We start from the raw sequence: 14,992 nt of genomic DNA, 5'->3' as shown, positions 1-14,992 counted from the left end.
AACTAATTTCAAATTCCAAGTGTTTTAAGTTAAAAAAGACTGAAAATAAACTGAAAAGAGAATACTTTTAACTGATTTGTTTTAAAAGGTTTTAGTGAAAACTTGTAACTTCAAAACTGATCAGAACTAGAGACTGCTCATTAGATTTTTATAACCTACTACCAAAAAATGGAATTCCAACAGAACTAAAAGTATAATTAAGGTGGCACAAAGATCTCACCATCACACTCTGGGTTTCAGGGTTTTGGATAAGCAAATCTGTGTAACCAACAGTAATTAGAGGAGGGTAGATGGTTCCTCTCTGTGTATGGGATACCAGACGGATACTGCAGAAATACAGAGTATGATTATTAATTAAAAAACAACTGGATGAGTGCTTGGGAAGCAATCATTGAATCATGTAAGAAAATACTAAATGAACAGAACAACCTGATCAATAAAATGTGAATTTCTAACTCAATGACATTGCACTTCACATTTTAAAAGTACAACTGGAGTGTACAAATGCATGTACAGAAATATAGTAAAAACGTCATGGGAAGGATTGTTTACTTGTAAGAAAATACCTGAATCAATCTTTACCTGTCTGCATCTTACACGAGGACATCACATAAAGAAGGAGAAAAAAAGTTTTTTCCAAAATGTATTCCAGCTGAGATGAGCAATCAGTACTGACCCTACAGGCAGTCTCTCAATTTTAGTTAAATGACTACAAGCCTATTCTGGATTGTATAACAGAATATACAATGGGTTGTAAAACTACTGTAAAAAAGAATATAGAGTATAAGATTCTTGCATAGTCAGCAACACACACATTGAAAAAGAATTAACAGAGGAGTTTTTAGGCCTTTCCAGACAAAACTTGCTTCTAAGAGGCAACTGAATACCTACTAACTTGCATTATGCAACCATGGTCTGATCCTTGTACCTGGGAGGGAATCATGGTGATTTTAACTCCCACAAGTCAAGGTTGTTTTCCTTCACTCATCAGAACAACCTATGGAAATTCATTCAATTTCCAAATATGCAATTGAAAAAGTGGAACATATTACATATTAGACATATTAGAAAATACATAACAAAACAACTTTAAGGCAATAAAATGCAGACTGTAAAACATTGGCTTTATTTTCTATGTACTGTATTTTATATGAATTAATCACCTTATTGTTATTTTGCTAGCAATCCGAATTACCCTTGGTGGTTTTCCCAAGTCATTCTCTTTTCCACTAAGTGCATCCACCAAAAAAAATCGACGAGTCAAAAGCCAGTTGTTCAAATTACTGCCTAGAAAACATGACAGTTTCACACACACAAAAAGAATGAAATGTATTAGAAATAACACATATAATTGTATAATACATAGTAACTACTGAGGATTTAAAATTGTTTATTTTCAACTTATACAAATATATAATGAAATGAGATTATTTTATTTGTGCATATTACTGATTAAAATGGTGTATGCAACCAAAGCTTGCACTGTAAGTTTAAGAACTTGCCCACAAATACTACATTTTTAAAATGGAAACAAGTTATGTTTGCTGTGGTATCTTTAAACACAACACAGTAACAGTAGTTACTGTGTACATAGTTTATTTGTATTTGAAGTTTTCAGATGGTTTAAATTCATAGAGATCTTACTATCACCATCTTACCTTGATTAACAAATTTTTCATTGTATTGAAGATTCAAATTTAAAACTGGCACGGCCCAAAGATGTTGCTGTCCATTGCCACCATTATATTCAAGGAACAGGTCATAAAAAACTGGATTAGCAAAATCCAATAAAATCTTAGAAACTGAAATTTTGCACTACAAGAAAAAAAAAGTGAAAATTAGAAGATTATTTTAACCTTTAAACATTTAGTTAGTTTGTCAAGCTGTGGATTGTTTCCCTACAAAATTGTTGTGGAATCTGCCCCACTTCTTCACAAAAGAAAGAATCACAGAATCATCAAGGTCTTGCTTGAGCCTCCATTTCTCTGGGCTAAACCCTCAGCTGCCTCATCTGCTCCTCACAGGACTTGTGCTCCAGACCCTTCACCAGCTCTGTTGCCCCTCTCTCCATGCTCCAGCACTCAATGTCCTTTTTAAGTGTGGGGCATTGGACACAGCACTCAAGGTTCAGCCTCACCAGTGCCAAGCACAGAGGGCAATCACTGCCCTGCTCCTGCTGGCCACACAATCCTGGTACAGGCCAGGATGCCATTGCCTTCTTGGCCAACAGGGCACATGCTGGCTCATGTTTGACCAGCTGGCTGTTGAACAATCTCAGGTCTTCTGCTGGGCAGCTTTCTCATCACCCTTCCCCACTTCTAAGCGCTGCATGAGGTGGTTGTGACTCAAGTGCAGGACCTGGCACCTGGCCTTGTTACCTCACACCACTGGCCTCAGCCCATTGACCCAGCCTGTCCAGATCCCTCTACAGAGTCTGCCTGCCCTCCAGCAGATCAACACTCCCACCCAATCTGGTGTCAGCTGCAAACTTGCTGAGGGGTGGTCTTGATCCCATTGTTGACATCATTGATAAAGATGTTAAACAGGACCAGCCTCAGTCCTGAGCCCTGGGGAACACCACCAGTGTCCAGCTGGATTTAGTTCCATCCACCACTCTCTGAGCCAGACATCCAGACACTTTTTCACCCTGTGAAGAGTGTACCTGTCCAAGCCTTGAGCAGAGAGTTTCTTGAGAATGCTGTGGGAAATGGTGTCAAATGCTTTACTTAAGTACTGATAGGTAAGGTGTTCCAGCCATCTGCAAGCATTTACAAATTACTAATGATCTTATGCAAACTTCTTGGAAATAACTGCAATTAACAAGAATGACTAATGTGGAGAACGAAGCTCTTGGAAAAAAAAAACAAATTTGGAAAAAATATCCTAGCAAACCTTACAGACATAAAATTTGAAACAGCGTAAACATTAAAGTCAAGAAACATAAATGCTGAAGTCATGAAATCTGCTTCTGGGCCCACCAGTACAAGAGAGAAATTAGACTACTTGATACAGTCCAGCACAGGCCACTGTGGTGGGGAAGAGACTGAAACATCTCTGCTACGAAGAGCTGAGGCTCTTTTGCCTGGAGGTAAGAAAGATCAGGGGATCTTATCAATCTGTACAAATACTGTACAAGGGAGGGTGTATGAGACAGAGCCAGGCTCTTTTCGGCAGTGCCCAGTAACAAGACCAGAGGCAATGGGCATAAACTGAAACAGGAGGTTCCCTCTGACCATCAGAACACAGGTTTTCACTGACACAGGTTGCCCAGGGAGGCTGTGGAGTCACTCCCTGGAGATAAGACCACATGGATATGGTGCTAGGCAACCTGCCCTACATGCCCCTGCCTGTCTTGTGGACAAGACAGCCTTCCGAGGTCCCTGACTACCTCAACCACTCTGTGATTGTGTGAAGAAGTTACATGTAAAAGCAGGTAACTTTTTGCAAATGTGAACAACCATGCATTTTCAATATTCATATAATTTGTTAACCACGTTTTCTCCAAAGATACATGGAATAAAAAAAAAAGTAATGCATATAATGGACGAAAACGACATTAAAAAATACTCAGTAAGTTACTGATGTATCTATTCAAACCTGACAATATTACTGTTATCAATACTTAACAACAGGTAATACAGAATCAACGTCAAATAGTCAAGATTTTAAAAAGAAAAAAAGCCCCATACTCAACTAGCTCAATGATCCTAAATAGAACATGTTTTCATTCTGTTTGAAATACAGAAATATGGATTAAACAACATTAAACAATATGAAAGATATTGCTGAATATCTTGATAAATAAAAATATTTTTAAAATACTTGTCACTGTTATTTGGTAAACACTTTAAATTTCCCAGAGTAAGCTTTAACAGCTATTGCTTTCCAAGACTTTCACACCACCTAAATAGCAGCCAGTTTTGTATTTTCACAATTCAACACATCATGTGGGGAATGGTTTTCAATGTTCGATGAGTTAATAAACAATATTAATATACAGGTATGAGATGCTGTGCACATATATGGAGGTGTATAAAGATGTTTCTTTCTCCACTCCATTGCCAAAGAGACTACCACCTTCCCATCTGACATATTAAGTGACAAAAATTAATGATGCGTTATCACTGGCAGAACCATTTCTGCAGCTGACATAATTTAGTGTTCTATTCCCTCTTCCTTTTCTGGTGTTTAGTAAAGTGTGAAAACCCCAACAGTGTTTTTTCACGGTTAAGACAGCTAAAGAATCTCCTTCCTCTGATGAGTCATCTGTTCAATTAAAATAGATTTTCAATCTCTTTACTGAATTCACTAAAATCAGGGCATACTATAAAGAGTAAATGGGAACAATATTCAGGCATGGCATGACTGGATTTGCCTTCTTTTCATATGAAAACTGGCCAAAGATGGTGGTAGGAAAATTTGGAGATAAGATACAACGCATATGGCTGTCATAATTCAGGAATTGTGTTCTTCCACTGCAAAGTCAGCAACTTCACAAATACAGATGCCAGTTTAATTTACTGTGATTATGCAATGTAGTAAACAAGTTTTGTGATGTAGTTAAATAATTTAAAAAACCCCACACTAAATTAATTCAATTTCCCAAGAAAGAACTCCATGTTGTAGCTTATGCCTAAACACCAAAGGTTCTTCAATATGCACTGAGTAACTAATGACATATAAGGTAGCTTAATTAAAATTTGAAAATAGCATTTTATATCTTACTTACATTTTGTTGGTAAGTTGTTCCAAAAACATAAGCTGCATTCAATTTAGTTTGGGTATCAGGACAAAGCTGAATAAAACATAGTTATAATTAGGTTAATTCAAAGGTATCATCTTCTCATGTGAAAAATATTTACAAGTAAGTACTTACGTATTAAGAGTTCTCATAAAAGATATTTTTAAATTTTTTTTTTTATTAAGAGAAGGATTTATTTTGGGGTAAACACCATTATTTTTTTCACTAACACTGATGTGCTTAAAATGCTGGTTTAGCTTATTCATACTTTCATAGGACTTTTCAGTTCCATCACTGAAATCTGTGGACAGCAGCATCCAAATAGGCAAGAATAATCTTTCTGTGGACTGAATATTCAGTGCACCGTATTGCCTCAAGTTCAATCAGAGGCTTCTGCTAAATTCAAGAATCCCATAAGAAAAGAAGTCCACATTCATACAGCCTTGTTTCTCTTAAGCTGGCATTCTCAGAGAATCAAAGTTATAGCAAGAAGCAAGATTTTTTTTCTTTTTTTAATACAGCACTTATATTTTCAGCAAAGAACAGCAGATTCAGCTGAATCCAGAAAAAAAGGGTCCAAAGTCTAATGTGGAGGCCAGAGCCATTTTCCCAAAACGAGAATGAAGTCTAAATTTGCATAAAACACTAATCTATTAGTGTGAAACTGAAATTCTGGGAATTGCTACAATTATGCACTGAGAACACTTTAGCACTGTGATGTCTTATCATCATGCACAGTCTATTACATTAAAGGAGGCTTTGAATGGAAATGCTATTCCTTTCCCATTGGCTCTTGATAGCTGTTAAAAGCTTTGCCCTAGAAAATAAATGTGCCCAAAGAAACCTAAACTTATATGTCAGAATATATAATTTTCTGTGCATAGTACCCATCTTAGTAACCTGTTCTCTTATACACCATCTTTCCTTAAAACTGGAGACACAGACACAAGATGGCTCATCCGGAGGCAATAACAAAGTAAATCCTGAATGTCAGTTGCTCTTCTATAGACACTAAAATGTTTGAAGTGATGCTCTCCAACAAAAAAGGAACCAACAATTCCCAATTGTTCTTGCTAGTGTTCCTATTGTTGTCTGTCTAGGGAAATAGTGAGAGTGCCTAGATCACCACTGGACTGCTAAATAAATTCTATTCTGTAACATGCTGCAGCTGCCCATTGTTCTCTCTGATAGACTAATTACTATTGCACTTTCTAATTGCTGCTTACTTGCATTTTTCACAGCCTAACTACACAGCGTGGTAGTGCTGAAGGAGAATGTGTGTCATAGTTTGCACTTTATATTTAAAACAAAAAGAAATAAGTAAGCAAAAAAATCCCAAGACAATGCAAAGAAAATGGTGTAGATCAGCCTTCCTACCTCCCTTGACAGTGACATAACCATTGATTTCACTGTCACCCCCATGATGGGTGCAAATAGTTGACAGCATTCAATGGGGACATACTCATAGCATCATCTATAAACACATGTGGACATAGAGCTAAAGAATACACTTTTCTCAACAAGAAAAAGAGGTTTTATAAGAAACTATACACAAGCAACTATGCTAAATGGAAGACAGAGATAGCTGGTTCTAAATGATTAACACTATTTTTCAGAACTTTCCAATATGCCAAATTTATACTGGTCCAAAGGATGAAGGCAGTGTTGATGATTTTATATTTCTGATTTTGTAGAGATCATTGTGAGCAAGAATAAAGAGCTGTTTTCCCTAACCTAGTGATACAGTTATGAACTGTCATTAGTGCAATAACAAAACTCTTGGCTTTTGTCTTAATTTGGCTAAAGGCACTCAGAACATTATCAAGAGAAGATAACTATAATCAAACATACTTGTAAGAGACCTCCTTCCAAACTTTGCCACTTAAGAAAGTTTCCTGCTGCATCAAATGAGGCTGCAATAAATTTCAGCTTTACATCCTGTTGATGGAAAAAAGATAAAGACCAATGAAACTGCCCTGAAGTGGACATACACATTTTAGAAACTGCTGTCTAATTGTTTGATGTTTCCTAAAACTTTCAGCACAATCCTTTATTTTTTTGCCCTTTTGATTTTGTTTTTAATTTTGGGTTTGGTAGTTTACTTTTTTACAAAAACATACCTTTCTTCTACAACTTCACTGGTGACATAGAAAAAATTCCAAAGGAACTTCTACATATATAGACATACCCTAACCTAATCAGGAATCTATGCAGATTTCTAATGTATACAGTGCTGGAATCTAGAGGGCTTCCAGGACCTTCAGTGTTAGGAGGAACAACAAGTATTTTAGTTATTAAAACCACTGCTACATTGCCACATTGTTTAATTTAAAACATAGCCTTGTAGAATATGGCTGAGAAAGGCATAACAATTTTATTTTTGAGTCAATAAGAAAACTCTAGATAAATTTGGCACTATAACTGACAAACAGGTTATCACTAGTACTATTTTCTGTGATTAGTTGAACTTGAATACCCTATTTCAGTTATTCGATTTTACAATGAATTTGGAAAAATAAATCACTTTACTGTTTGATTTACTACCTGATTTCTTCATAAAAATGTGCCAATTAACAAACTACTTAAGAAGTCTATCCATCCCAGGGACGTATATCTGGCTTTGTTAACCTTAAAATTATTTTGCTCACCTCACCTCACCTCATTTTTTTCCCATAATTCACTGCAGTAAGAGGAAAAGGCTGGAGTAATACACTGAATCCATCTCTGATACAATGAGCTTGTAGAGATTGTAACAGAAATATAACAAATGAATTGAGTAGGGGAGAAATGTGTGTGTAAGCAACAGAAAGCATTAAACACCACATAACAGTGATGAAGAACATTGTTCTCAGCTACAGAGCTGATAAATGGGGTGTGATAAAACCTGGCACAGACAACTTGTCAGCAAAAGACCCGGCACTTTGGCACAACAGGAGGGTGGCAGTAAAGATACAGCACATCACATTTACCCCTCTTTTTCACATGAGTTCACCATGAAATCTGACAAAAGGATGTACATATTTTAAAAAAAGACAAAGATCAACTTTGCCTCAGATTTATGAAGATGGAAGTAAACAAGACTCTAAAGCAAACGACAGTGCCAAAACAACTATGAACTCCTAAGGTGTCTAAAAGGTTTGTCTAATTACTAGTTTACCACTGCCAATCCAGATCCTTGAGGACACAATGAACAGTTAAAAGCTGGCATCCTTTGTTCCTTGTTCCCCGGTCAGACCACACAGCCAAGCACAACTTGGCCTTATGAGAATGTGGATATGAGAGTGTAACCAAATGAAGAGATCAGATATTATTTTAGGTAAATATCACCTTCCTCTGCTGTAAGATCTCACACTGAGTTTTGTTTCACTAACTGCCTAAACTTTACCTTTAGTCGTGTCACATCTATAATTAATCTAAGCCCTTTTATGTGATTATGTCCTTTTCCTAATGGATGCTTCCTTATGTCTACCACCCAACACCTACCTTATCTGCTCCCTTAAAAGTGAAGGTTGTAGGAAAATGATTTTTCTCAAGCACTTGGGATGCTAATCCTGGTTGGTCACCATAATACAGCCATGGAAGATTATGCCTCCTGAAAAGAATTACAATGTTTTCTCTAAAGAAACATAATATTTTTCATCAAAGAACATTTAGAATAATAATTTCCATACAAAGCTATTAAAGAGCAAAAGTTATGGAAAAGGCAACTTACCAGTAGGGTATTGAATGAATGACGCCTACCCTTGCTGTATTGACAAAAATATACTGAAACAAACCACAGGCATCAGTACTTGAAGAACTCAATGAATTCATATTCATAACACACATATTTCCAAGAGCTTGGCACGCTGTTAGATTAGAGTACAACTGCAGTGGAGAAACAAGAACACAGAAAAAAGTATTTAATTACTCCTTCCTTTTGTGAGGCAGTCATAAAATGTTTTAAGAAGCCACTCCTAAACCTTTGTGTTTGTTTGTAAGGAATTTTATTTTGTCAATACCTTTTCTTCCAGGTATTCAGGTACCATATTTTTATAGATCTGCAGATGGCAGCATGAAATCAATACTCTCACTTTTTCAGCTTATTTTAGCTGCATCCACTAGATGGTAAAAAGTGACAGAAATGTCAAAATCTGCACTTAGAAAACAAGGTAAGAATGAAAATGTTTAATACCACTTAGACTGTGTGGCAAAGATAACTCCTTTGAACACCTCAGACTGACAACTATAGATACATGTAGTATTTTCTCTTCAGTTTCATGTACCTTGTTCTGTCCTGGTAAACACACCAATGCCAAGTGGTATGCAGAGGTGATGCCTGGCATCTGTGTGTAGGGGTCATTGCACTGCTATTAACTTGCCACCTCCTTACCCCCATTTGTGTGGGTCAGACCAGCAGCTGCTCATCACATGCAGGCAGCACCTCTGAATGGCTGAGCAGGGTGAGGCAGACAAACAGGATAAACTGATGCCAGTGAGAATGAATGGGACCAGTGGGAGAATTCATCTCAGAGCTGTGTGTATGAGATGGTGATAGGAGCAGCTGCAAAGGTGATCTGGGAAAATTGTGAACAAAAGTCTGCTGAAATACTGACTGAGAGAACACCTGCCAGCCTGAGAACATGGCTTGGGAGTCTGAAACATCCTTGAGAAGTGCAGCTGGGTACCTGAACTTCAGTGACCTCCTGAGATACCATCAATAAGCATGAAGCCAAGGAATTGTAACATCTGGAAAGATGAAAGAGTCTAGACAAGGTTTAGGGTTTAGAAGAGGGAAAACATTCCAAAAGAGTAAGAACGGGCAACTGCTATTGATGGTTGTACATTAAAGAGTAGAAAACAGTCTGGAAAACATAAAATCTAGCTTGAGATATAAAATGTTGTCATCTCTTGGTTGTTTCAGATGGTGCTGCCCTACACCACCTTATATGTCTTTGATATAAAAATTACTTTTTACCCAAAATGGAGAGTGAATCTGTTCCTGCCTCTCATCTCTCTCTCTCTCTCAATCTCTACACACAGAGGAGGTCCCCTACACAAACTTTTCTATGAACTCCCCTAGGCAAGTTACCAGACTGTGGCTAGGGATGCCTGACTGCCTCCAGATTCTGCAATGCTGATCATCTTTGAAGTGAAACTTCATCTGTCATCAGCTTTGAGGCCTCACTCCTGGGAGTGGTTTCTTGAGTACTATACTGGTACTATTTGGAATAAAACTTGCACATATGGGTAATTAATCATAAGCACCTTTGCTGCTTTCCTAGTGATCATTTTGTAGCAACTTGTAACATTGAAATGCATGCCTGCTGCTACTATGGACTGCTGCTACCACTGGAGTACATATATACACTTGCTTTAGTAATCATAACTATATTCACTTTACCAGTAATAACTTGCAGTAATCTGTAATAAAAAAATACAGGAAATAAGACTCCATGTGGTTGTGTATTATGGAATCCTGCAAATCCATATTGTGATCTTTAGAGACTTCTTGACCAGGTAATCCTTTGGGTTGTGACAGATAGGGACAGATAGCAGAACCTGAGAAGTTAAAATCTGATCTTCAGGAGAGCAGTACAGAAGGAAAATGAGAATGTATGATGACAGAGTTGGTAAAAGGGAGGCAGAGGCACATGCCCTTCACAAGTCTCTGTAACACTGTTGCTGTAGCCATTCTTTAATCCATGTTTACAGTCACCCAGAGCAACACAGAGGTAAATAACACTTGCATATAGAAAGCAAAGCAAAGCTAAAAAGGATAGTTCCATGGTTATGAATATTTGAAAATCAACTAAGAGGTAAAGAGCATGTGCCAGTAAATACTGGATATGCTCATTTATATCCAAATACATGGATAGTAGGTCACATACTACCGAATATTGAAGGATTTTTTGTTTTACACCATTCATCTTGTGAAAATTCCAACACTATAGACTTGCATTAACATTGGCTAGCCCTCAATATTTCTAAGCATTCTGTATATATAGTTATTTCTTTTCTATTCTCATCTTAAAATAAAATTCTTCAAAAATAAACAAGGTAAGTTCCAAATATAAAAGTGACATGCTTTTATAGAGTACAATTCTGTATAAAAAAACAAACGGCAAACATTAATGAAACTCACCCAACAAGCAAAGGCTGAGGACTGGAGGTTTTTCAGAAACCATGCTGATGCCAGTGTTATACCCTGTAAATAAGGAACTTTTTCACTGTCTTTGTTCACAACAACTCCTACATAGTGTAACAGTCTGGAAAACTCTGTCAGCTAGACGATGCTACTTATTTTTTTCCAAGACCATTCTGTCATTTGTAAATATCTCAGTCTGACAATATTAGTTCAAAACACAACCATAATGCAATAATTTCTTTCATGTCACTAAATAAGACAAAGTAGGCAGGAAAAGAGCTGAACTACTTAAGCTTTGAATATGGATTCCATGATGGAGAAGTTTTTTTTACCACAGAAGGGAAGTACTAACAATTTCAAGGGTAAGATGTTGACTTGATGGAAAATCTAACTCAGGACCAAATTTGCCAAATTAATTAGCTTCTCCTTTTTATAATCTCCTTTTATTAACTACTCACATTTGAACTACACATAGCCTTCATGTGCTTACATACTGTAAGCAACTGAAAAGACATATTTTCCATCAAATATTACTTATAAGATAGCATTTTCGGGGAGAAAATGAATGTTTGATATCTGAAAAACTGAAGACTTCTTTTCACTTTCTTTCAAGTGGTAGCTTTTAACATTAGCTCGTTTAGGAGCATAATATATTTCTTAGCCACACAGCATTTCTTGAATTCAGAACTACTTGGAAAATGGTCCTAACTTTGATCAGATTTCACATTTAATGAAAGTTCATTAGCTAAAACAATGAAAACCCCTTCAAGCTTGTCAGTAGAATGTATTTTCAGCCATTAGCCAATTCAAGGAGTTCAGCAATTTTGCAGACAATCTCAAACTTTACAGTTGCTCATTTTCTTCTATAAGCTCTAAGATCAAGCAGTAAACACAAGCCTTGTATTTTTTTAAATGTTTCACACAAATACAAATTTTATATAGTAAAAAGGTCCAGAGGCATTCATGGACTCTTCAACACATTTCTGTGATACAAGAGTGTGCTTTAAATGCACACAATTAATACAAAAGGCCACATGCTACTAGTTTTGATACTAAAGTTATGTAAATTACTTCCCTTTTTCAGTCTCCAAAACGGCATGACTTTTTAAAAGCTTACTCCATTATAACAATGCTTGCTTGGTGTCCATACCTGCACTCTATCTTGATGCAAATGACCTTGCCATCACTGGGATCAGACAAAAAAAATGGGAATTTGAAATATTTACTGAAAGTAAGTAGTGAGAAAGCTTAGAAGTGTTTTAGAATAAATACACTTACTAGCTGTGCAAAACGAACAGCTGCAACTCCCTTCGGGGGTAAGCCTTCTTGAGCCAAAAAGCACAAGCCCCCAGTCTGAAAGAAATAGAAGAATAAAAAATTATTATTAAGATATTGATACACTTGTCAAAATAACTTTTCTTTTTCTGAACTTCAATAAAATAACCATTCTTCTACTTACTAGAATATTTGGGCTGTTGCAGTCACAAGACTTGCTTACTTGGATGAATGTCTTTTCACATCTTACACACCTATGGATCACAAACATGAAGAATGCACTTAAAATATAAATAAGTACGATATTTAGTCCTCAGAGAAAGTTGATTACATAGCATGCCCCTGAACAGCATCAGTAACATCACTAGTTTGAACTGAAATTCAAAAGCGATTACTGATTTGTTTCTACTATCAGTGAAGTAGAAAATAAATCAAATAATAGTTTATCAGAATAAGAATTCTCTTCTGCTTCCAATCCCAAGCCTGCTTTTTAGTCACACTAAAGCAAGACAAAAGAACCAAGCTGCTGGCCATATAAGGACTTCAGTGAGCACAAAACACGGTGGGTTTGATACACGGTTGAGGATTTCCAATTCCCTGCCTTCAAAACTGTCATCCCAAAGACACAGTCTGTTCCTCAGGAACACTCCATTTAAACTAGCATGACACATTTAAATGTATCATCACAAAAGGCAAAGAGCACCCACCTGCTTCCTGATGCATCTGAGGCAGAGAAGGACTGCTCACTTCCGTTACAATGTATGCACAATGCTTCATCAAGCAAAACACCATCCACGCTTCTTTCCACTAAGCAGAAAAGAAAAGCAACTTGATAAAACTGCTTGATGCAGTGTCACACAGTTCAAGATAAATGTGAAAAAATTCAGCATCTCTGCAGATCTAAAATAAATTCAAAGAGTTTATTTTGAAAAAAATCAAGAGCACAACATGCAAATAACATCCACTATAAATGCACATTTGTGCACGTATGTATGTGTGCACTGCTCAGAGCTGTGCACATGCAGTTTAAAGTGAGAAATGCAACATTTCCTGTCTACTTTGGCTGTTCCTCTGCTATTTATTCTGAATAAGATTCAAACAAAGCCCTCACTGCAAAGCAAAAATTCAAAACAACAAGTTTGCAAATTACTGGGGAAAAAAATTACATTTCATCTGAAATGATTCATGGAAATGTAACAATTTCCAAGTTTCAAAACTGCATCTTCCAGCAACTATATCATCTGGCAAGAGATTTCAAATCTAATTATTTTAAAAAAATCCAAAAAGAATTAAAAAATACAGTACTGATGTTCTTCCTCCACATCAAATTACAGAATCAGCTTTGCTGCCAATATTACCATAAAGGCCCAGAATGTATTTTGTAACTCTCATAAAGATTAAAGCAGAAGACTGGTATTCAGTGTTTTCCAGATTCCTAGGAAAATTTAAAATTATTGATCTGGAAAGCAGTGATTCTCCAATATACTCTGTTAGAAATATAACCAAAGTGGACATTTGTAATACTTTTTCAGAGAATTAGAGGCATTCCACGTCTTTGAAAATAAGGAAAACTAGAGGTCCCAAGAGCTTTTATGTTTTCACCACTGATGAAAATTGTACTTTGTTCTTATATTTCTATGTTCCATGCAAAATAAGCAAAAATTCATTTAACACAAACACTAAATTTATCATTATTTTTCTGTCTCCTGAATATCATCTGCAACTACTAGAGAGCATCAAGTAAGAAGCACAGGTATAGGGAAGCACATCTCAGAAAGTCACAGGTACAAGTGTCTCAGAGAGGCAGGAAATCCACTGACACTAATGCATAGCTGTTTGCTTGATCTGCTCAGCCCGTTCTCTTCCACCTACTCACATAGGTGTGATTCCTTTACTGCTGTTTATACTTCAAAACATTGTAATGTTTTTGTAGTCTGTATTGACATTGTTTTTATTCCAACTTTAATGACTCCATCCATTGCCAAAGAGCTTGAAGGAAGTGATACACCAGTATTCATTTATGGAATGTTTGCATAATAGTTTTTGTTGCAATGAGCAATGGTACAGATTTATCTGTTGTCTTTCATGACAGTTAAGATCAAAAGCAATGTTGAATTTTTACATTAGATAAGAAAACATATCTAACATTTTCTTTCTTACTGAACAGAAGAGCATATCTTAGCAAACTCAAATATCTAAAACAAGTGCTATCATCTCATAGTTGGCATATATTTTTTACCTAGAATTTCATTATTGGGGCATTTACAGTTTCCTTTTGAAGTCAGGCCTTTGGGGCAATTAATACAATTCCATCCATCTTGAGTAACTCCACTCTAAAATAAAATATAAAACATTAGAATTTTCAAAAATAGATCACCAAGTATCTGTGAAGAATGTGTTATCCAGCCTTTAGTTATCAAAAAATGTGTTCAGTTAAACCATCAATATTCATGAAGTGTTTAAAGATAAAAAAAAGGCTAAACAATCTGGCAAAAGTAATTTATAGCAGACACGCAAAAAAAAGTTAAGGTCTTCCGAACCTGTTAGCTTACATCCTCCAGGGAAAATTAAAAGTAGAATGTTTAAAAAGTGATACATTGAATAAACATAATAATGCATACATAGACATTTTGCATTTAAATTGCATATTGCAATTTCATATAAATATACAGAAGTAATAGAAATTGAAGAGTTCTAAGTGAAATAGTTTATATAATTGTTTGCAATTTTGTACCTACCCAGACAATTCATCCACACTTATTTTATACTATGAAGTAACTGCACTTCAGATAAAAACCACCAAGAAAAACAAAGACAACTGCTCATCCTCAAGTGCTACTGATGTTACT

The 14,992-nt window shown here is 36.1% G+C and overlaps 1 protein-coding gene across 1 annotated transcript in view; it reads right to left on the bottom strand.

Annotated features, from left to right (window-relative positions):
• Positions 1-14,992, bottom strand: part of TMEM67 (transmembrane protein 67) — a 30,969-nt gene that overhangs the window by 12,857 nt on the left and 3,120 nt on the right. Inside the window, exons 3-14 of the mRNA XM_030233897.2 lie at positions 14,383-14,476; positions 12,851-12,950; positions 12,328-12,397; positions 12,147-12,221; positions 10,866-10,928; positions 8,454-8,608; positions 8,225-8,333; positions 6,593-6,679; positions 4,730-4,795; positions 1,659-1,815; positions 1,164-1,287; positions 221-326 (exon numbers count right to left, since the gene is read on the bottom strand). Coding sequence (XP_030089757.2) covers positions 221-326; positions 1,164-1,287; positions 1,659-1,815; positions 4,730-4,795; positions 6,593-6,679; positions 8,225-8,333; positions 8,454-8,608; positions 10,866-10,928; positions 12,147-12,221; positions 12,328-12,397; positions 12,851-12,950; positions 14,383-14,476 — 1,206 coding nt within the window. The remainder of the gene's footprint in view (positions 1-220; positions 327-1,163; positions 1,288-1,658; positions 1,816-4,729; positions 4,796-6,592; positions 6,680-8,224; positions 8,334-8,453; positions 8,609-10,865; positions 10,929-12,146; positions 12,222-12,327; positions 12,398-12,850; positions 12,951-14,382; positions 14,477-14,992) is intronic.

This window comes from Serinus canaria, chromosome 2 (assembly GCF_022539315.1).
Source record: "Serinus canaria isolate serCan28SL12 chromosome 2, serCan2020, whole genome shotgun sequence".
NCBI classification, from domain to species: domain Eukaryota; kingdom Metazoa; phylum Chordata; class Aves; order Passeriformes; family Fringillidae; genus Serinus; species Serinus canaria.
Note: the sequence above shows the minus strand (reverse complement) of the source record. Positions and strands in the feature narration are given on the sequence as shown.